General features: G+C 57.6%; 8 protein-coding genes across 8 annotated transcripts; 3 read left to right on the top strand and 5 right to left on the bottom strand.

The window, feature by feature from the left end:
* Positions 1-19: 19 nt before the first annotated feature.
* N657DRAFT_655620 (uncharacterized protein) lies at positions 20-1,901 on the bottom strand (the record flags this gene model as incomplete). The annotated part of the gene is made up of 3 exons (XM_062794621.1): positions 20-594; positions 682-1,106; positions 1,156-1,901. The coding sequence occupies 3 exons, from the start codon at positions 1,899-1,901 to the stop codon at positions 20-22; spliced, it is 1,746 nt and encodes a 581-aa protein (XP_062648116.1).
* Positions 1,902-2,948: 1,047 nt separating this feature from the next.
* Positions 2,949-7,809, bottom strand: N657DRAFT_617468 (uncharacterized protein; the record flags this gene model as incomplete). The annotated part of the gene is made up of 2 exons (XM_062790521.1): positions 7,649-7,809; positions 2,949-7,585 (listed from the first exon to the last, which is right to left on the bottom strand). Exons 1-2 carry the CDS (start codon positions 7,680-7,682, stop codon positions 2,949-2,951), a joined length of 4,671 nt encoding a protein of 1,556 aa, XP_062648117.1. The 5' UTR covers positions 7,683-7,809.
* A 322-nt stretch (positions 7,810-8,131) lies between these two features.
* N657DRAFT_571088 (putative translation initiation factor) lies at positions 8,132-9,408 on the top strand (the record flags this gene model as incomplete). Its single annotated transcript, XM_062788787.1, has 3 exons — positions 8,132-8,273; positions 8,328-8,393; positions 8,447-9,408. The coding sequence occupies 3 exons, from the start codon at positions 8,132-8,134 to the stop codon at positions 9,406-9,408; spliced, it is 1,170 nt and encodes a 389-aa protein (XP_062648118.1).
* A 306-nt stretch (positions 9,409-9,714) lies between these two features.
* On the top strand, positions 9,715-11,078 carry N657DRAFT_571215 (Zn-dependent exopeptidase; the record flags this gene model as incomplete). The annotated part of the gene is made up of 2 exons (XM_062788798.1): positions 9,715-10,810; positions 10,891-11,078. The coding sequence occupies 2 exons, from the start codon at positions 9,715-9,717 to the stop codon at positions 11,076-11,078; spliced, it is 1,284 nt and encodes a 427-aa protein (XP_062648119.1).
* Positions 11,050-12,927, bottom strand: N657DRAFT_644571 (terpenoid cyclases/Protein prenyltransferase). The gene is made up of 3 exons (XM_062792784.1): positions 11,979-12,927; positions 11,879-11,924; positions 11,050-11,834 (listed from the first exon to the last, which is right to left on the bottom strand). Exons 1-3 carry the CDS (start codon positions 12,729-12,731, stop codon positions 11,158-11,160), a joined length of 1,476 nt encoding a protein of 491 aa, XP_062648120.1. The 5' UTR covers positions 12,732-12,927; the 3' UTR covers positions 11,050-11,157.
* Positions 12,928-13,471: 544 nt separating this feature from the next.
* N657DRAFT_570996 (uncharacterized protein) lies at positions 13,472-14,188 on the top strand (the record flags this gene model as incomplete). Its single annotated transcript, XM_062788779.1, has 2 exons — positions 13,472-13,609; positions 13,676-14,188. 2 exons carry the CDS (start codon positions 13,472-13,474, stop codon positions 14,186-14,188), a joined length of 651 nt encoding a protein of 216 aa, XP_062648121.1.
* Positions 14,189-14,741: 553 nt separating this feature from the next.
* N657DRAFT_655625 (uncharacterized protein) lies at positions 14,742-18,211 on the bottom strand (the record flags this gene model as incomplete). The annotated part of the gene is made up of 9 exons (XM_062794622.1): positions 14,742-15,581; positions 15,630-15,748; positions 15,798-16,641; positions 16,691-16,997; positions 17,051-17,391; positions 17,439-17,528; positions 17,577-17,663; positions 17,721-18,002; positions 18,068-18,211. The coding sequence occupies 9 exons, from the start codon at positions 18,209-18,211 to the stop codon at positions 14,742-14,744; spliced, it is 3,054 nt and encodes a 1,017-aa protein (XP_062648122.1).
* A 716-nt stretch (positions 18,212-18,927) lies between these two features.
* Positions 18,928-19,432, bottom strand: N657DRAFT_644574 (uncharacterized protein). The gene is made up of 4 exons (XM_062792785.1): positions 19,308-19,432; positions 19,132-19,239; positions 19,035-19,062; positions 18,928-18,982 (listed from the first exon to the last, which is right to left on the bottom strand). Exons 1-4 carry the CDS (start codon positions 19,370-19,372, stop codon positions 18,941-18,943), a joined length of 243 nt encoding a protein of 80 aa, XP_062648123.1. The 5' UTR covers positions 19,373-19,432; the 3' UTR covers positions 18,928-18,940.
* Between the last annotated feature and the right edge of the window lie 1,268 nt (positions 19,433-20,700).

A 20,700-nucleotide genomic window follows, 5' to 3' on the forward strand; every position in this document is an offset into this window, starting at 1 on the left:
CCCCATAACCAATCCCACTTCAACCCCTTTCCCTCTCCTTCCCTTTCCCTTTCCCACCCCTAATCCCAGGCCCAGCAGACCCAAGAACCTCCCTCCACCTCCCAGGCTCACTAACCACATCAAAGACCCTCTCCCTCCCACTCCTGCCCCCCCCCGCTCCATCATCATTATCCTCCTCCTCCGCTGCAGCAATCTCCAACCGTCCCAAGCGACTCTCGTCCTCCGAACTAAACAGACTACTACTGCTCCCGCTCGAGCTGATACTTGTCCGGCCCATGACCACCATCCCGTCTCCCTCCTTCTTCTTGGCCTCCAGCTGCGCCTTCTTCATCTCGGCCAGCCGCTCGTCGGCGCAGTGCATCGCCACGACGTGGAGGCCGGGGAAGTTGCGCGACAGGAAAGATTGCAGGTCTGGGAGGACGGATTCGTCGGGTCGGTAGGTGCCGCTGTCGTTGTCGATTACTAGTTGGTAGAGCCTTGGGTCGTGTGGGGGCGAGGAGGATGGGGGTCCGCCTGGTGGTGAGCTTGGCGGGTGGGTTGGTTGGAAATGTTCCAGTTGATCATTGCTGTTGTCCTGTGGTTGATGGCTGTCGTCTGGGGGTTGGTGGGGAAAGGGCGAGGAGTAATGGGAGGGGGAGGAAGAAGGTTCTGAGTCGTCGCTGTGATGGTTGTGATGGTCACCATCGGCGGGATGGGCGAGCCGCCGGATAAAAAACTCGCCCGCGCACGCGACGTAGGTCGCCACGTTTGAGTGCATCGTGTGCTTGCTCAGCAGGTCGATGCCGAACTCCTTGCCGGTCTCGGTGAAGCGCATCATGCCGTCGAGCGTGATGACATAGGTGAAGACGCGACCGCCCTCGTCAAAGTGCGCCATGCGCAGAAACTGCAGCGACGCCTCCTCGCTGCAGGGCGGGAACGAGCCGTACTCGGTGCCCGAGTCGTAGTTGTAGATGCGGTTGTGCTGCTTGTGGAGGACCGCGTGCAAGATGCGGCCCCGGATGCCACGCGACGAGAACATACGTCCGATCATGGGGCGGAACTCGACGTAGCGATGGTAAAGCCGCGGCGGGACGGGACCCGAGAGCTGGATCTCGTTTGCTTGAAAGCTGGATATCGTCAATATTGCTGTTCCTCGGCTCGATACAAGGCACGCACTCGTATTTCTTTGTCTGGTTCTCCCTCTTGTCTGAATTTGCATTCGACGACGCAGCCTCCTGCTCCTCCCTGTTCACCTTGACGCCCGTCAACCGCCCAATCATGGGACTGTAGTGCTTCACCCATGTAGTCGGCCCAACGGTATACATCTGGGCATGCGGCGGATCCGACTTGCCGAGCACCTTGATGTTGACATGCAGACGCGGCGTGACAGACCCCGGTCCGCACCACAGCGCGACCGAGACACCCTTGACCAGATAGGCCACCTTGCTACCCGCGCGCTTCTTGACGCTAAACACGCGGCCGTCCGGACCCAGTCCTTCCCAGTTCTCGTCCACGTGGGGAACGCGGATGGTGACGTTGCCCAGGCGGTCGTCGTGGTCCGGCCAGTCCTCGTCGTACAGCCGGCACTTGAGCGTGAACCCTGATGCGGGAACATTCGCGACGACCCAGTCCTCTTCCCAGGCCGGCTCGGTGGTTTTCCTGAGCGTGCGGGTGCGCCGGGTGAGCAGCGGGTCTTCCTTGTGCCGCCGAGGCACGGCGGCTATCAGGGTAGCCTTGAGGAAGGGGTCGGACGAGGTGAGGTGAAGGTCGCCGACGGGCAGATTCTCGGCGCGGTGGAATGTGAACTTGAGGGTGTATCCTGGAGGGGCGTCTGGTAGCGGAGTGGGGTCGAAGCCGCCTGGAGGTTTGGACTTGTGCTTGAGCTGCTCCTTCTTTTCCGTGAGCTTCCCCTTTTTATGCATGAACTTCTCGCGGAGATCGCCGGCTGTCGGTGCGTGGAGCTCGTTGCCCATGCTGTGAGGCGGGCCGTCACGTCCATTCGCAGCTCCATCTTTCTGGACTGCGTTGGAGGTGGACTGTGGGGATTGCGGGTGAGGTGAGCCATTCAGCTGTGCACCGTCCGCCGGAGAAGAATGGTCCGGCCTCTCCGGGCTGTGAGTTGGCATCGCTGGCGTGGGGTTAAGATGATTTCGTAGGAGAGTCCCTGGTCAATACAGATAGATGTATGGAAGGGACCCCTCGATCGTTCTTCAAACGGTAGAGAAAGTTAGAGATGCCAAGAAACTCTTGGCTCCTGTCGCGATGGAGCGATTATCGAACCATGGGTCGTCGATCGGGTGGCTTCCAGGTTGAGCAAGGGAAATGTACCCGAGTGGAGTTAACAGCTGTCAATGATCAATCAGAGCGAAGCGCAAGACAGGACTGCTGCAGGGCTTATATCTTCGCGAAAGGAACTTCAACCTCGCGACCTCCTCTCGGTCATGATACTATTGGATCTCTCCAGCATTTCGATGCGCCTTCAAGTGCAGGTGCATGCTCGCGCACCGCCAATGTGACGTCATAGGTCCGGGCAGTCCGGCTATGGTCCAAACCAGCCTTGGCAAGTTTTCCCTTTTTGGAGGCTGCAGCTGACATTGGCATTGTCCGAGAAGCAGTAACAGTCGAACACCCCATGCATGCCCTGGTCGTGTTTGTGACATTCCCAAGAAGTCAACCCTTGGAGCGGAAGACGAGACGTCCCGGTGCCAAGGAGAATACACTCAACCGGAGAAGACCTCCCCATTAGTGTATCGCGCCTCCCGATCAACGCAAACTCCGGCTGTGTTGACCTGATATATGTAAATATATGAGCCGGATGATCTAGTAGATGCGTGTTGCTATGATCCCGGGTTGTGATGGAAGTATGAGTTGGCGCCATGTTGTCATCTTCCGAATACACCACGTCGTAATCATGAAATCAACAGCAACCCTTCCCCCATATTCATACCCAAAGCCTGTAATGTACCTTCTCAAACGACAACCCGTCCCTCGCCCCCCGCCCACCCCTCACACTCGAGTACTAACGGTCCCCCGGACGCGCCACTGGCATCCAAACTCAGCGTGACCTTGCCCCGGTCCGCAACCACACACACCGTCTCGCCCAAGTTCCTAAAGTCTGTCTCACACTGCCCATACCCGCCAACAGCAGCCCCATCCTCACCACGCCCACCACCGCCGCCGCCCCCGACAGGCTTGATCTCGACCCCCGGAAAACTCAACCACCCCTCCCTGAGCGGGACAAGCACAACTGGAATCTCGGCCTCTGTTTCCACCGTCGAGCTCATCATCCCCTCCCCACCACCACTACCACCACCACCACCATCTCCATCTGTTGTTATAGTAGGCTCATAAGCAGGAATGACGAAATGTCCCTTCCTCCTCCCGCCCACCAACCAAGTATCACTCGCCGCCACGATCTCGTACCCAAACTCGAGGTCCTGGTTCCGCCGGTCGCCGGCAGACGACGTGTCCCATATCCTGGTCCACTTGAGATGCAGTGTCGCGGGCAGGACCTGGTTGACTACCACCGTCGGAGGACAACCCGCTGCATCATCCGTGAGGCTGGGCAACGGCTGGTGCAGACGGATGTCGGCTGTGTGGACCACCGAGACGGGCGGGATGTCGACCGGGATGAGGATCGTGTTCGTCTTTGTTGATGGTTGTAGCTCGGGGTAGTGGAAGAGAAGGGGGAGGGTGGGGTGGGCGTGAAGCCAGGCGCGGAGGAACGCTGATACCTGCTGGCTACTGGCGCCGAGACCCGGGAATTGCTTCTCCCAGTTGATGGCTGAGAGGAAGGAAGTGGGGAGCTCGCCGAGGAGGGTGGCCTTTTCGAGGTCGAACGCTGAGAGGTTGTTTTGCACGCGCCCGAGGACTTTGGAGACCACCAGCTTGGAGAACTCCTTGAGCGGGGTCGACTCGAGTTTGGCGGTGAGAGAGCGGCTGAAGAGGTCTCGGATTTCGTCTTGGATGACGCTATAGTAGAGCTTGAGGTACAGCGTCTTTCTCACCTTGGGCCCGAGCTTAGACCCGGGTTTCCGCGTGATCTTGTACAGCAGGCTTGCCGGCTGCTTGGGGAAAACCAGCACTGGCTGGTTCGACGGCTGCCCAAAGTGCGCCTCGAAAAGGTCCGAACCCAGCAACTCGCTCTTCAGCAGCCGCAGGGGGCTGTCACTAGCCGTGGACACGGCGAACCTCGAAAAGAGAGCCTCGTGCTTGAAGATATCTTGCACATTGACCTCCAAGGCGAGCGCAATCGGAACTGAGGACGCTTTGAAAAAGGAAAACGTTCCCTTGTCAGTCGAGTAGATTACCTCGGCTCGGACGGTCACGACGAGGACATCGTTTTCAACTGTAAAAGGGAACCTGATCTTGACCGAGCTGTGTGCTGGCATGGCGCCAAACATGAACGAGCCTCCCTGCGATTTGGTCGGTTGGAGCGACCCCAACACCTCGGCCTCGCTCATGACGAGCCTCAAACCGCCCGTGGCCGCCTTGATTCTGACTTCGCAGTTCGTGATGTCGTTCCACCCGGTCGACAGCTCCAGATCCAGCGACTTCTTCCTGTCGAGCTGGAGGTCCGGGGCGCCCGTGAGCTCCACGTCGAGGCAGCTGGTGCGCTGATAGAGCGCCACTCGCGCGTTTTTGACGGCCGACGCCTTATCGGCCGGTTGGTACGCGTCCCGCTCATAGTGTAGAAGAACCTTGCTGCTGCACAAGCGGATTTGATCCAGCTCGAAGGTCCCAGCCATCATCATCGTGCCCTGCACCTTCACCTTGTTCGGACCAGGGCGGATAGTAACTGGGTCCTTGGTCTGCAACCATATTTCCTTGTTGCCTCCAGCCGCGGGGCTCGAGATTCGCACTCTGACTGTGTCGGCCTTGAATTCGTCCACTAGCAGGCTGTGCAGATCCAAGAAAAGCGAGAAGCTGTCCTGGCCTTCGTCGTACATCGGTGGTCCATCCAGGCCCAAGTCGCAAAAGAAATTCACCAATGGGATCTTGACGTCTTTCTCCAGTGACACTGAGACGCTCAACAGGTCTGCAAGGTACCCGGATATCGCCGACGCCTCGGGATACTGGGTGGCCGCGGGGAGCCCGACGCGGAACCGCAATCTCTGCTGCAGCCGATCCCGTTCCGCAGCAGCAGCCTTGGTCAGCAGCTGGAACAGGGCCTTATTGACGTAGTCGTCCAGCTTTTTGAGCTCCTTCAGACACCGCGCGTACATAACCAGCATGGACAGCTCGAGGAGGCTCCACCCGCTCTGGCCAAAGAAGGGGATGACGCGGTAAAAGTAAAAGGCTGCCTCATTGTACTCGCCCAGGTGAAACTTGAGCACGGCGAGGTCGGCCATGCCGGCCTGGACCGAGTGCGTGTGGCTGGCCACCGTGTAGTGACGCAGTGCCTTATCAATCAGCGTCTCGTACAGGCGGTAAAAGTCGTCCTTGTTGTCGAGGGCTGTCCGTAAAAGAGTATTGCCCACGCCAGAAACCGACCTTTGAAGGTGTTCTGAGACCTCTGACTTCGGCTCAGCCTTGTCGTCGTCCTCAAGGTTGATGTCCTCCATCTCGGATATGCCCGTTTCTCCAACTATAGGCACCAACGCCCAGCCGTCCGTCCAACCCCGTTTCTTGCCGCACTCATGGAGGATGTTTCTGGACAAAGTGCACAGCTCGGCTCTTTGGGCCGCGAGCTCTTCGAGACCAGACTTGAGATAGGGGGGAGCAGGGCCGGCTTCCTCGGGACGGCCAGGTCCCGGAAACCCGAGCGGACTCAACGGCGGGCCCGGACGCGCTTGGGTGATGAGTGATGAGCTCCGGGCCGGATGCATCATGGTTTTCGGCTCCGGTATTGCAGCCTTTTGCTCGTGGGCCTCGGGCGTGCCGAGCGTCGACGGCGGAATGGGAAGGGCTTTTGTTGAAGTCTGGGCGAGGATCTGCTGGGCGACAGAGAAGGCGAAAGAAGAGACCATGTTGTCAATGACCTCTGAGAGCAATGGGTCTAGGGGCAGCTGGGCCTCAGCTCTATCTCCCTCAACCTTGGCTGCCACGATGTCTGCCCTCATGACCGCCGACACGGCTGGGACGAACTCGAGCGTCCGCTTGCATATCTCAGCGAGATGCAGCAAGATCTCTGGCTCCTCCGTCATCTTTGGCATAGGCGTCCTAGGAGCAACGCCGCGAGGGGCCAGCTCTTGTTGCTCCTTGAGCTTAGCAAGGAGCTCTTCCCGCGTCGACCACGCATTTGCCAAGCGGAGGAGAAGCGCGATCTGGCGAGAGAAAATGTAGCATCTAAAGTCAAAGAGCGACACGTTGTTGGCGAGGATGAGATCCCGGTATGATTTTCTGGACGAGCTGATGGGAATGCTGTCAAAGGTCTCGGTGCGCTTCTTTCCCGTAGATTGGAGGTCGACGGCTTCCTCATCGTCAAACTCAAGTTGTCCCCCCCCAATCTCGGCCATGGCTCTCTGGGCGAGCTCTTTCAAGTCTTCAGTGTAACTGAGCAGCGCGCCACCGTGTGTCTCGGCAGATTCCGCGATCGCCTGCTCTTTGATGATGTTGTCCAATCCGACACTCAGCTCATCGTACACGACGAGAGCGTCTTCGACTAAACCCACGCTCTCGAACCCGCGGGCCAAGCCTTCTTTGAGGATAAAAAAGGTACAAAAGTTCCAGCCGGGAAGGCTCCTCTGGGCATCTCTCTCCTTGATATCCTCCTCATACTGACTGACGCGCCTGTCGAAACTTGAGAGGATGAGCTCCTTGAACTTCGTAATTAAGTCGGTCCAGGCGACCTCGGCATCTTGCTCCGTCTCGGTGTATCCCGTTGGCACGGCCGGAACGACGCGCGGCAGCATGTTATACGGCACGTCGTTGATACCGATGCGGATTTGCCTCACACGGTCAACGGCGCCTTTGGAGGAGCCGTTGAAGTCGGCGCGCATCTTCTCCAGCAAGGTGCTCGATCCCCCACGCCATCGGGACGACGTCTTGGCATCGGAGCTCGAGTCTGGTGCCTTGCCCGAGATACGAGGCTGGGTCGCTGCGGTGGAATTGGGCAGGACAACGTGAATGATAAGCCACTCAAAGGCGTCATGGTTCTCGGCGGTGCTGCCCGACTTCCCCTGGATGCCGACCGTGTTCGTCTTGATCCACTCGCGTATCTCGGATCTCGTGGTTGCCTTGTACGAGTCGTTGTCGTCGCATCTCACTAACAGAACCTTGAGATAGGGTGTCCTGCGCAGGCCGGGAATCTGGTGTCTGCGTTCCTTGGCGGCGCCTCCTGCTGGTGGGCGTAGTGTGCCGGCCACCGAATCACCCTGCTGTTCCGTGGAACCTGCCCTGCTGCCAATGGGTGCTGTCTGGAAACCATCGTCGCGGCTGGCCGACACGGCAGTATCGCCAGGACTCGGGGTCTTCGGGTTCGGAGAGGAGAGCGGAGTAAAGATGGCCGAATAATCGACGCCGGCTGGGACCAGCTCGATGTGGAGGGTGTTGATGGAACGTAGTGGGCCCGCGTGCGACTGCCAGTTGAGATCGCGCAGCGGGAGGCGAGGGATCAGGCCCGGCGCTAGCAGCTTGTAGACATCGTAGGGATCATGGTACTCGACTGCCGGGGGATCAAAGTCAATTGTGGCCCTGGATGGAAGGAGGGAAGTTTGGGAGAGTCTACCTGTTACTTTCGAGGTTGAGAATGGCTGTTCCATGCTGAACAGCGCGAGGCGGGCTTATATCATGACCTTCGTCGAAGCTGTCAAGAAGACCGCGACATCGCAGCAGTTGGAGACGGAGGGTTGAAGTTGCTTCTCCACGTTCCGCTGCTAGGAGACGTTGGTTATGCACAGCGTGTATGTCGGTGACTCTCACCGCCTGAGCCCTGCAGCTGTGACCCGCCCGTGCGCTGAGCTTACGCCGGCTCGGGACTAGCGCGGGGTGATCTGCCACCCCTGACAGCTACCCCACCAAGAAAGATGTCGCCTGTGGCGGGGTCTTGTCGCCATCTCAAGAAGTGCCTGAAGAGACATTTTCATCCATATGCGAAAGCCGTTTTTTCTGATCGCCAGAGAATCGGGCACTTTGATAGCTTTGATCCTCTTTGGCTTGTCCCTCCAAATTTAGTTTTTTTTTTTTATGACCCCTACCTCGGTTCAAAGTTATGGCATCACTCCAGGCGATCAAGTATTCGCGGGGCAAGTTGTTAGTCCTGGACCAGCTCAGGCTTCCCCATGAACATCACTACGATGAGGTGTCGACGGCAGAAGAGGCTTTTGAATGTATCCGGTCCATGAGGGTGAGGGGTGAGTGCAGCATCGCTTAAACAGGTACTCGGATTCCCGGCTGACGATTATCAGGAGCACCGGCGATCGCCATTGTTGCTGCTCTCGCTCATGCTGTCGAGCTGCAAAACGGGGGATGCAGTGAGCGCTGAAGGCTATCTTCGAGCATGCCCACTCACTAACAGCACCACCAGCCGCAACAACGCCGGAAGACACCATCGCCTACATTGAGTCTCGCCTCGACTACCTAAAAGAAAGCCGGCCGACCGCCGTTGACCTTTCCAACGCCATCGCCCTGCTCAAACTGGCCGCACGCGCAACCAAGCTCGAGGGCTTGGCTTACCCCGAGGCCAAGGAAGCCATCCTCAACTCGTACATTGAGGCCGCCGAAAACATCCTGGCCAAGGATCTTGAGAACAACACGTCCATCGGCTCCTACGGCGCCGCCTGGCTGCAGCAGCAATTCAATGCCACCCCGGACCGCCCTCTCTCGGTCCTCACCCACTGCAACACGGGTTCGCTGGCCACCTCGGGCCACGGCACCGCCCTCGGCATCATCCGCAGCGTGCACGCGCAGGGCCTCCTCAAGCATGCCTTCTGCACCGAGACGCGGCCGTACAACCAGGGTAGCCGGCTGACGTCGTTTGAGCTCGTCTTCGAGGGCATCCCCGCGACGCTCATCACCGATAGCATGGCGGCCGCGCTGTTCGCGCAGCAGCGCGCGCGTATGAACATTGGCGCCGTCATCGTCGGCGCCGACCGCGTCGTGCGCAACGGCGACACGGCCAACAAGATTGGCACCTACGCGCTGGCCGTGCTGGCACGCCATCACGGCGTCAAGTTCGTCGTGGCCGCCCCAACCACGAGCATCGACCTCGACACCGAGAATGGTGACGGCATCAAGATTGAGGAGCGCAAGCCCGAGGAGCTGACCCAGATCAGTGGCGCTGTGGTGGAGCCGGATGGGAAGGTCGACACGACCAGGACGGCCAGGGTCGCCATTGCCGATCAGAGAATTGCCGTGTGGAATCCCGCGTTTGATGTCACGCCGCATACCCTTATTGATGCCATTGTCACCGAGAGGGGGACAGTGGTCAAGGGGGCCGATGGCCGGTTCGACTTTAGCCAGGTGCTGCCCGAGAGGTGGCGGAGGTAGGTCCGAGCTGAGCCCGTTGACTTTGTTTCTTCTTTACTTCCGGCTATGATTTGGCGATTCTGGATAAGCAGCCTGTTGAGCATAGAGTATAGCGGCTGGGTTCACAGCTGGTGAAGTTGACCAGCAGAGGGTCAGATCTGCGTGGACGGCGTTTGTCGCTCGGCGGCCTACCAAGGGCTTGGCATTCTCAGCTGCTGAGTGCAGTGGGCTCCGCTTGAGATGACCTCATCCCGCCGCAACCCACGCAGCTTCTCCCATTCATCACTTGGCTTCATACTTTGATCCGACTCGGAGAAGTGAATCGAGATGAGGCTTGGATCTCATTCTTTACGGCTTCTCAGCGCTCTGAGCGCTTCAGCCTTAGCGTACTTGTCTTCCAACGACCAACAACCCCTTGCCTCCTCTCTCGATGCCATACCCAGCCGCGAGGATGCTCCGTCTTACCGCGTCTCCTTGCTCACCCTCCACCGCGACCTCGTCAACATCCCTTCCATCAGCGGCTCTGAAGCCGACGTCGCTTTGTTCCTAGAAAAATGCCTCACCCGCCTGAACTTCACCGTTACTCTGCAACCGCTCCCTAGACACGTCAGCAGCCCGGCCCGATTCAACGTCATCGCCTGGCCGGGCCGTGACCACATCCCCCCAACCCCCTTACACAACCGCGTTCTCATCACCTCGCACATCGACGTCGTCCCACCTTTCCTCCCGTACGCGCTCAACTCGACCCACATCCCACCCTCCCAACCCCTCAACTTCACCACTCTCCACCCATCAACCCTCATCTCAGGCCGCGGCTCCGTCGACGCTAAAGGCTCCGTCGCCGCCCAAATCACCGCCATCACCCTCCTTCTGCAATCAGGCTCCATCCCGCGCGACAGCATAGCCCTCCTCTTCGTCGTAGGCGAGGAGGTCGGCGGGAAGGGCATGAAGTATTTCTCATCCTCCCTCCAGCACTCGTCCCCTCCCCAGAAACTGAAGGCGGCCGTGTTCGGCGAACCGACAGAGGGCAAGCTCGCCTGCGGCCACAAGGGCATTGCCTCTGCGACGGTGGTGGCGACCGGCAAGGCCGGGCACTCGGGGTACCCCTGGCTGGGGAAGAGCGCAACGGCGGTGTTGGTCAGGGGTTTGGGGAGGTTGCTTGATGCGGAGCTTGGGAGCAGCGAGAGGTATGGGAATACGACAGTTAATGTCGGGGTTATTGAGGGCGGGGTGGCGGCGAATGTGATTGCCAAGGAGGCGAGGGCGAGGTTGGCGGTGAGGGTTGCGGCGGGGGATCGGAGGACGGGGGCGGAAATTGTTGGGGAGAGGATGAGGAGAGTGTTGAAGGAGGTGGATTCCGAGGCGCTGACATTGGAGGTTGGGGGTGGCTATGGGCCCGTGGAGTGCGAGTGCGATGTTGATGGTGAGTTTTTACAGGGTGCGGTGTGTGGTGTGTGGTGTGTGGTGTGTGGTGTGTAGAGAAGGCGGGCTAATGAGACGCAGGTTTCGAGACGATGGTTGCCAACTATGGGACGGATGTGCCCAACCTTGAGGGGGACCACGTCAGTTACCTGTACGGACCGGGCAGTATCCTCGTGGCGCATGGTGATGACGAGGGCCTGACCATCAAGGACCTGGAGGATGCAGTGGAGGGCTACAAGAGGCTGATCAAGCATGTTGTGGAGGCTTAAAGATCGATACCCTAACTTTGTTTCGATCAGATATCGCAATTCGGGTTAGCGAAGGCAACTAGCCAGTTTCTGTAGGATGTTAACCCCCAACAGCACTCAACCAAGCCGGTTTCGTCCCCCTCATCGCCAGCCCCATCTCCAGCGCTCCAGTGACCAACCTCCTTCTCTCGTCCATAGCCCTCTCCACCGACGCCGCCCGGGCTTTCTCAATCACTCTCACAGTCCTCACCGGCACGGCCAACGCGCTGTCCACCTCGCTCAGCCCAGGCTCACCCATGACGGCCAACGCCGTCAGGCCAAAGCACGCATGGTACACGTCGGGCGGATCGCCTGCGTGCTTACCGAACCCGCCGATGCGGTGGGCCATCTTTTCGAGCAGGAACCGCCGCGAGGACCTCCAGTCAAGCAAGTGCTTCTGCCCAAGGTTGGCCAGCGCCGCGCCGACCCACCAGGTGTAGCAGGTATCTGCGACCTTGTTGCAGCGGCCGTTGCAGGCCACATGGCGGTAATCTTCGGAGAGCGTGAGGTCTGCGAGCCGTTGCGGGAGCAGGAAGTTGTCTTCTTCTTCCCCTTCCTCCTCTTCATCGAGAGCGGGTGGCTCCAGGTAGACGAACTGGCGCGAGGCCAGCCAGTGGATCAGACCGGGCATGTTACGGATGCCCGAGTGGAGGACTGCGCTGGGGTGGGCGGCGGTGCTGTTGTAGAGGGGCCGGTCCAGCAGGGAGAGGGCGCCGATTGCACAGTAGGCGTAGCCGGCTGATGGGTTAGTAGAGTGCCACAGGACGGGAGGAGAGGCGTACCGTGAGGCTCCTCGGCCGAACTGCCCGCAAAGCCGCCGTCGTAGGTCTACCGGGTCAATAGCCATCACTCCACAAGCAAAGACCGTTCAGAAAAACACACCTGGCTTCTTAAAATATACTTTGCCAACGCTTCGGTATCAAAATCCTCCACCCACCCGGGCTCTCCCTCGCTCACATCCCCCCTCAACATCCACCGTATCGACGCCGCAATATAACAATACCGCATGTCATACCCACCCCCAATAAACCACCCCACACCCGGCATCTGCTTCAACACCTCCCCAAAACTCCCATCCTCCCGCTGCAACCTCCTCAGCCACCGCAGTGTTTGCACCCTGTCCACGCCCGCAAACGCGCCGGCCTCGTTGTGCTCGTCCGCCAGCAGCGCAAGCAGCTGCAGCGCGAATAATGTCGCGGGCAGGTTCGCCAGCCCCGCCGAGCCCGCCCCTTCCCGGTCCTCTTCCTCCGTGTCCGTCTCGTGACCCTTCTTCATGGGGAAGAGAAGGGTCGGGGTGGAGGCGAAACCGCCGCCTGGCTGCTGGTGGGAGAGGACCCATCGGCGGAGTTTGCTGCGGTCTTCTGGGGGGATCAGGGGTTTTCTTTGCGGGGTTGTGTGTTGTTGTTGGGGAGTAGTGTTGGTACTGCTGTCGGGTGATACTGGGTGATGCTGAGTGCTGGCTGAGGGAGGGGAGAGGATGGCGATGGAGTTGATGATGAAGTAAGCCAGGGCCATGCGGTTCCCGTCGTTGGAGAGGTAGTGGATGGGCAGGGGTGCCTGGAGGCACATCTTCCAGTATTTGAGGTGGCGGTCAATGTCGAGCGCGGGCTCGCCCAATTCTGGGGAGCCTGTCATTTAGTGGTGTGAGTGATTTGCTATGTGTGTTGTTGTAGAGGATGATTATGGTAATGGCTGCCGCCGTTTTGCAAGCAGGCAGTAGAATGTTTTTGGAAGTGAGGTAAAACTTGAAGAAATTATGGGATTAGTCAATCAAGAGGTCATGAACACCTCACTGTCCTGACTTTTCTCAACACTTGGGAGGCATTCTCAGAGAGGCAAGCATTGAAACCAGGGCCTGCCATATCAACCCTGACACCTCTGGACCCTGGAGCCCTAGCCACAAGCCCCGCGTTTAGGCACCTGAATTGTGGCTCGAGCTCCGATCCATGACCTGGCAGCTAATCGAACACCCTTGTCTATCAGCGAGACGTGGCCGATAAGGTCCCATGCCCGTCATTGTTCCAGTCACTAGAATCCCAAACACCAAGATCCCATGGTTTTGCCAAGGTAGATATGCCACAGAACCATCCATGGATCAACACCGATTTTGAATCAGTAGCATCTCCTAGCCGAACCTGATTTGTGAGCACGTCCGTCCGACACGACTTTGAGGTCCTCCAACCACTACCGCAGCATCCGTGTCACCCCACCCGACTCCGGACCTGCCTTGTGACAGAGTCTTGCGACTTCAGCGCTCCAGTTTCACAGCGCCTAGGAGCTGCTAACCTCCTTCTCGCGCCGTTCATCATAACCTTGAGCGGTTTTCTCCATGCTGCTTCCCTGACCGTCAACCCACAACATTAACAAACGCGATCATGGCGCTCATATCCGCCAAGACGATCCTCACCTCGCTCTGCCTCTTCCACATCACACTGGGCTTCTTCTTCCTCACCAACCCAGGGACAATAGCCGACCAAGCAGTCGTCTACCTCCTCGGCGAGTCGATGGGACTGGTACATCTTCCCCCCCTTCCACCCATGTCAAACTACCAAGAGCTAACAACAGCCCCCGCAATCCAGCCACATTCACGCTCCTTCGAGACACAATCCCCCGCCCTCGCCTTCCTAGCCGTCGTCCTCGCCCTGTTCGGCCTAACCGACCTCGTCACCCTCTCCCTCCCCGACGAGATCTGTCTGATCCACTACTGGGGGATGCAGGCCCCCCTCCGCACATCAATATCCTTCATCCTGACCCTCTACACCTTCTTCTTCTCCGCCTCCTCTCCCTTCTTTTCGTCCTCGTCCCAATCCAACTCCTCATCCTCCTCTTCTTCTTCTTCGTCGTCGTCGTCATCGTCTTTTTCATTCAAACACCCGTCATCCCACCGCCACCACAACCAGGACGGCTACGCCCTGTCCACCTGGGGCGGCGACGCACTCAAGAACAGGGTGTTCTTCACGTTTATGTTCGTTGAGACCATGAGCTGGTTCTGGGTGTGGGTTACGCTGCAGGAGGATAGGCGGGAGATTCTTGCGAGGAAGGCGAGACGGAGGAGCAGTAGCTCTTCGGGACATTTTCCTCATTCTTATTGAAGCATTTTCTGGTTCTTTTTGGGCGTGAAGGGGGGCTGGCTGCAGGGGTTATTCATGGGTGAGTGAGAAAGGGGATAATGATGGGGTGGTTATGATTTCCATTTTCCTGGCTGAGGGTTGCGTTGAAGGCAGTTTGAATGATCTTGCCATTTGCAGTCAATCTCCTTTATTTTTTTACCTCATCTCCATCCTCCCGTCATTCTGGGCTCGAGTAGGTTCGGAGTTGGATGCGACGGATGATACCTCCGCATAGCGGGTGATGATGTGCCAGGAGCACGGCGAATTTGGGTAGTCGGCGTTGCATTAAGAACATTCATCTTCGATCCATTTGTTGAACTTGCGGCAGATCGGCCCTCCATTAGAGTGGACGGGAGCAAGATTTATGGGTTTCCCCTAGCTGGCTACTCCATGAAGGGAGGCGGGTGGCTGGTCAATGAGCCTTTCCGCAGTTCTTATCCACGCGATCTATGTTTATCTCGCATTCCGCATATACTCGGACTGAACTCAGCCACACAACACTCATCCTTCATCCATCTCCAGCACCTCATCCACCTTACTCCATCCTGACCATCCCCCACCCCTTAACCCCCTCCCGCCAACTCTCAACCACCTTTCCAGCCCACTCCTCCGTCAGCGCTCTCCCGCCCACAACCTCTTCCACCACCCTACCCACATCCTCCTCCCTACCATTACCATCATGGCCATCCCCCTCGGCAAAAACCAACCCAAGCAGCCGATCCAACCACCCGGCCTCAGCAAGCGCCTCCTTCAGCCGGTGCACACACCCCTTGACCTCGACGAGCGCCTTCCCCGCCAGCTCGGCGAGAACCTTCATCTCGGATATGACATCGCGGTGCAAGCCCGACCGGCCGCTCCGGTCGCGCGCCAGCTCCTTCTCGTGAAACGACAGCACAAAGGCGGCGCTGTGCTTGATGGCGAGGGCTGTATCGCGGATGGCGGCGAGGTGCGGCATTTCTGTCAGGTGGAGGCAGGCGGACGGTAGGTGTCTGTTGGTGTGTTCGTCTGCATGGGGAAGGGTAAAGAAGCTCATGCGGAGGGAGGCGAAGGCGGATTTGATTGATTTTGAAAGCAGGGAGAGCGTTTTAGGAACGGGGTCGGAGCGAGGAGTGGAGAGGGCTATGAGAAGCGCTGCGGAGAGCAGGGAGAGGACGGTATAGTAGGTTGTCTCGGGGGTTGTGAGACGGGTCGGGGTGGCGGGTTGGTGGAGGAAGTCGGTCAGGGAATTGCTGAGGCGGGAGAGGGTTTCCAGAGTGTATTCGCGATCGCGGAGGGCGGCTTCGGAGGCTTTGGAGGGCTTGTAATCTTTCGGGGGCTTATAGTGAAGCAAGTCCAGGTACTGTTCAGAGAGGAAAGCCAGGTGGGAGCGTTCATTCTGTAAAGGTTAGTGGCCGAAAAGGCGAGACAGGAAACTGCTGCTTACAGAAAGACCAGGGCCAAGACGGAGGTACTCGTGGATTGGCGGGCCGTGGACGCTTTCGAGGTTAGGGAAGGGACCGTAGTCCGTCTTATTGACGAGGGTTGTGTCGTCGTTGATGTTTTCTAGAAGGTCAGCGAGCCCCAAACATTACTATCAGAGCGATGAACGCACCAGCAAGCGGATGCTCCTCAATCTCGACATCAATCTTCCCGCCGTAGCACCTGGTTGCTCGCCTCTCTTCCACCAGAGTCATCATCACAGTGCAGCTCCTGCGCAAGTTCCCGTCATACTCGGTCATGTCGAGAATGCTGGTGTAGCTGCCCGCGGCAAAAGCATCCCAGATGCGCACCGGTGACCTGTCGTCCAGATTGTGGTTGTAAAAACTTCGCAACGGCTCCATCAACGGACGAGTTCCCTGGAACAGCCCGGGTGACAGTGAGGATATCCTGTCGAAGAACAGAGGGCTGAGCGAGTCCTGGATCGTTCGCTTTATATCGAGTGGCGTCCAGAGCTGATAGGCGTAGGACGCACAACCAAGGAGCAAGTACAGCTGAACCAGCAGCAACCGCAGCTCGGTATCCCCGTGTGTTTCCTTCAGCTGGGCATCGAGGAGCAGCACGGCCTGCAGGAATTGGCCAGGATTCACGTCCTGCCACAGCGAGTGACCTGCGTCTGGCGTCCGTGGCCTCAACCCGGACAACTTCAGGAGTGAGGTACCCATGACAAGGGCGAGATCCAGACGAGGATCTTTATCCAGGCGGGGGATTGAGTCCAAAATCTCTTTGTCCCCGTTTATTTGCTGGTACGATTTGGAGGCATCGGTAATGAGCGTTCTGAGACAGCCCTCGCAAGGAAGCGAGGCTGGGCTGGTGCAGAATCGGCATTGATATGGCTTTTGGGCTTCGCCATTGGCGACAGACGTTTGGGGTGAGAGCGTTTGCGGACATGTTGTGAGGAGATAACGCAGCTTGCACTGCAAGGCGTGGAGAACCGTTTTTCTGGGCTTGTCGGCATTCTGGCAAGGCGTTAGAGATCCTGCTGAAACAGATACAACATTGACGTACCTCATCCAGAAGCTTTGGTAAAACACCTTCCATCAGGGTCTTGATCTCCTCAAAGCTCAGCTCGGCCACGTAACCCTTGATGTCGTCAAAGGCGGAGAGTCGCTCAAAGTACTGGTCCAGGAACAGACCGAGCTGGACTACTCTCGGTGTCAAGCCCAGATTATCGTGGGCGGGATTCAGCGTCGTCGCGGGTAGCCGGAAGGTTGTCTCGAGCAGGGCTAAGCTGAGGTTCTTCTTGTACATGGCACTAGCCTTGTCTTTGAGTTCGATGTAGCGTTTTAGAATGGCCTGGACCTCACTGAGCGCACTGCGATGCATTAGTGGCTGTCCCAGATGGCCCCAAGTGACGGGTGAGCCCACCTGTCCGAGTCTGTAACTTTGCTAGCAGACGACGCAAACTTCCTCCATATTTGCAGGTCGCAGACGAAGAAAGGGGAGGTGGTACCCTCCAGACCGAATGTCAAGGCCTCGCGGCAGAAATTGTAAATGAGCTCCCATTCGCCCCAGGTCTCAAGGGCATTGAGTCCCTCACAGAAGAGGAGCTTGCGGCCTTCCTTAAGCTGGCTGATGGCCCCCAGCTTGGGGCTCTTTAACCTGGAGACGAACTCCTCCTTGGTCCCATGACTCAGCAGCACGCGGAAGTAGAGGCAAATCTCCTCCTCCGTGAGAAGGCCCCTGTCTGTAGGTTCCAATTTGGCCGACTGAGAGTGTCAGAATAGGTTCACAGGGGTAGTAGCGCACGACGTACATTCTCTGTCAGATCAGCAGCCCGCTCGAGCTGCCTGACGGCCAAGAGACTGTAGACCTTGCGGCTCGCATCGGTGCACTGTGGGCTAATCTGTCCATGTCAGGCAAGGGCAACGCCGTATGTGATTAGGAGACTCACTGAAAGGAGAAAGGTAAGAGTGATACTCCAGAACATGTAGCGGCGGTCGGCAGTGTTGGCATAAGCCTTGTCCAGACTGGTTGCAATCTGAAAGAATGTCAATGACTTGGATAACTGCAGCGGGTCGGAGCGATGCTTGGTTACCTGCTGGGCGCTCACGAGATCCCACTTCTCGAGACAGGCCTGGAGACACTGCAGGGCCAGGGGGCTGCCAGGGTTGGCCTTGGCCCAGCGGGCCCTCAGGGGTCCCAGGGTGTCGGCATACTCGACTTCATAGTCAAAGAAGTCGCGGCATGCCCACTCGTAGAGCTCAATGGTGTCGAGGTCGGGCGTCTTCTTGCTCTTGACGAAGTCATCAATGGCCACCAGCACGCCGCACTTCTGAGCTGTGCCGTCGAGCTGGGACTCGGCGCACATCTTGATGGCCTGGGAAAATGAGATAAGTGTCTGTTTATTTGTTTGAACCAGGGAAAATGAACGCTTATACACACCTCGTAGTATGGATCTTTGAGGGTGGCTGCCCTCTTGGCTGCCAGGCGGATGACGGTGTTCCAGTTGCCATCGCTGAAGGCCGTCTGCAGCTGCACGTCGACGCTGCTCTTGAGGGCCGGACGGCCATATCTGTAAGAAGACATGGAGTGAAGCTGAGACTGCTCCGGAGCGACAGGGCAAGGTATATGCGTTCAAGGCGTGTAATGTTCCCAACGCGGGGCAGCGCCAATCGCAAACGCAACCGCAATCGCAATCAAGTTGAGCTTCCTGCTCTTCACTTCTACACGCTCAATGTCAGCGTCTGAGCTGACTTATTTCGTGCTTCCTATGCGCCTTCTCAAATCCGTGAGTTCCAACGCGCGATGCCCGGCTGCCGACGCCAGCCACCGTTGGACAAGTACGGATCCGTACCCTGCGAAGCGTGGCAGTTGGCTGGATCGGCTTTGGTGTCAGTTTTGGCGGGGTGATTGTCGACCATGGCCTGTGCGCCGAGAAAAAAGGAACCCCACCTCCACCGAGCGGATTCACCAAGGTGAGTGGCCTGTCCACCCGACCGATCTCCCCGGCACTTCGACTCTGATACTTTGAAGTTCATGATGCTCCCTATTCCCAGATGCCACCGCAATACCGATGCCATCGACTTCCCATCCCGTTCCTGAGGAATGGGTAATAGATATTAGAAAAAATTATTCTACATGTGTTGTACACAAGAAAACTAAACACGCCGATCGTCCGCTGCAGGGTTTTGTCACGGAGAGATACCAAGACCGAGCGCTGCCTGGCTCTCCCTCGGCGGGACACAGAGGAAGCCGACTCAATGCCAGACAATGTGATCAACTCGGCCGGGTGAATGTATCGCAGAAACCTGGGTATCAAAACAGGATCCCCTTCTTCTCTAGCTTTCTCCTCTCGATCTAAGACCAAGTCAGCGACCAGTCCAAAAGCAGCGCAAGCGGCAGGCCATACCCAGGCCTTCTTGCAGTCCCTGTATGCCCTGCGAGATCCCAACGTCAGTCAGCTATGTCTTCACAGACTCCGTCCCCTCTACGCAGCCATCACTAACTGGAAGTAATCTGAGCACATCTGTCTGTCCCCAGCGTTTCGATGCAAACACCGGATGCTCCGCGCGGCTGCCTCCTGGCAAGGGTCAAGGAACTCGCTTCGGTCCTTGCTGTTGCACATGGAGTAGGTTAGTATTGCCGACTCCGAGGAGGACAACGCAGCTGGAAAGACACTCACTCCTCAAACTTCTGCTTCGTTTCCTTGTCCCAGGGACCGGCCTCGCTGTTCTCCGTGGGCGCCATGGTTACAGTTCACCTGGGTTTGTGCATAGGAACGGCGCCGTTGCAGCCGCTGGCACTGAGTTGTGTCAATCGGATTTGCGACGAAAGCACAACACCAAGCGTCGGGACTTTTGAGGTTGCGACGTCAGTTGCCTCTCAAGAGGTACTCCACTTCACTCTTCGCACGGACCATCTTCCCCTGAACACTCAGTGCCCTGTCAACCTGTCAACCAGGTTTTGAACAAACCCCTGAGCATGTCAATAAGGCAGCTTGGAGCTTCAGGCTCACGAAGGACAGCCCAGGGATGCGACAATACCTACTATGTGCCGATGGTGTCGACACTATCCAGATTGCACCCTAGTTCTGTAACATTGCTCTGACATTTCTTGATTTTGTGAAGGCAAGGCAATCCGCCCCAAGTACCAAAAAGAAACTGCGCGGCATCCCTCTTTGTTCCTGGACCCCTGGATAAACATCTGGGTGAACCAGCCTAAGTTGCTATCTTATGTGAGATATCACATACTTACTTGCTAGCAACTTGCAAGCCAATTGTCCAGTTTGGATCTTGATCAATACCATCGGCCATGGTCCCTGTTCCCTGAACTCCTTCCTTCACGTCTGGTTCTCTTTAGCACCTGCCGGCAAGCAGAACGGATCCTGACTTTTGTTGCTTGGGAGATTTGAGTCTCCTCAATGTCAGGCAATGGTCCAAGCCTCCATTGATACGGGCTTGGTGCGGAGCAGACCTCTCCCCCTAACAAGCCCGGAGTTCTAAGCCGGCTCCGCCTCCCTCCGGCCACGCTCTCCACCTTGCACCTTCCGCCATCTTCCGGAAAAACCGCCTCAGTGACCTAAGCGTGTGACGTGTTTTTTATTGTTCGCCCGCTTTTTCCTGGTCTTCTTCCTCATCCTTACACCCCTCCACTGCGAATGCGAGCCATCGAGGTCGTTCTGTTTGTCGTTTCCAGTAAAGCATGACATTCGATGAAGCTATCTGCTTGCATTCGTTTTCATTCCTGCCTCTTTCCTCATTCCGATTTTCCTCAGGAATCATTATTGTTATTATTATTCCTACACCGCTGTGCCCTCGGGCTTGCCGGACCTTCAACAACTTGCTATACAGGAAAACCGCGCCCTCGTGGGCCGGGTGAAAAACCCATATCGACAATCAAGGAAACGATCAGTGTGCGATCCTGCAAATACAAAGTGGGAAGGCCTCTTGGCCTTCGAAGGAAAGGGTATTAGACTTCGAGCTCCAGCTCCAGCCTCCTGGCCAGACCGTACATCGGCAGTTTCCCCGAGTCCATCAGCCAGTCCAGGATCCTCCCCGTTAGCCGTGCAGCTTTGG

Source organism: Parathielavia appendiculata (genome assembly GCF_033297405.1).
Source record: "Parathielavia appendiculata strain CBS 731.68 unplaced genomic scaffold N657scaffold_5, whole genome shotgun sequence".
Lineage (NCBI taxonomy): Eukaryota > Fungi > Ascomycota > Sordariomycetes > Sordariales > Chaetomiaceae > Parathielavia > Parathielavia appendiculata.

Excerpts from the sequence above, each read along its gene's own strand:
- N657DRAFT_644571 (XM_062792784.1), bottom strand. The coding sequence starts at position 12,731 with ATGACAGGCTCCCCAGAATTGGGCGAGCCCGCGCTCGACATTGACCGC. Across the intron at positions 11,925-11,978 it reads AGTATATTTTAAGAAGCCAG|ACCTACGACGGCGGCTTTGC; the intron begins GTGTGTTTTTCT and ends TTGACCCGGTAG. Across the intron at positions 11,835-11,878 it reads TTCGGCCGAGGAGCCTCACG|CCGGCTACGCCTACTGTGCA; the intron begins GTACGCCTCTCC and ends CTAACCCATCAG.
- N657DRAFT_644574 (XM_062792785.1), bottom strand. The coding sequence starts at position 19,372 with ATGGCGCCCACGGAGAACAGCGAGGCCGGTCCCTGGGACAAGGAAACG. Across the intron at positions 19,063-19,131 it reads ATGTGCTCAGATTACTTCCA|GGCATACAGGGACTGCAAGA; the intron begins GTTAGTGATGGC and ends GGGATCTCGCAG. Across the intron at positions 18,983-19,034 it reads GGGACTGCAAGAAGGCCTGG|ATCGAGAGGAGAAAGCTAGA; the intron begins GTATGGCCTGCC and ends ACTTGGTCTTAG.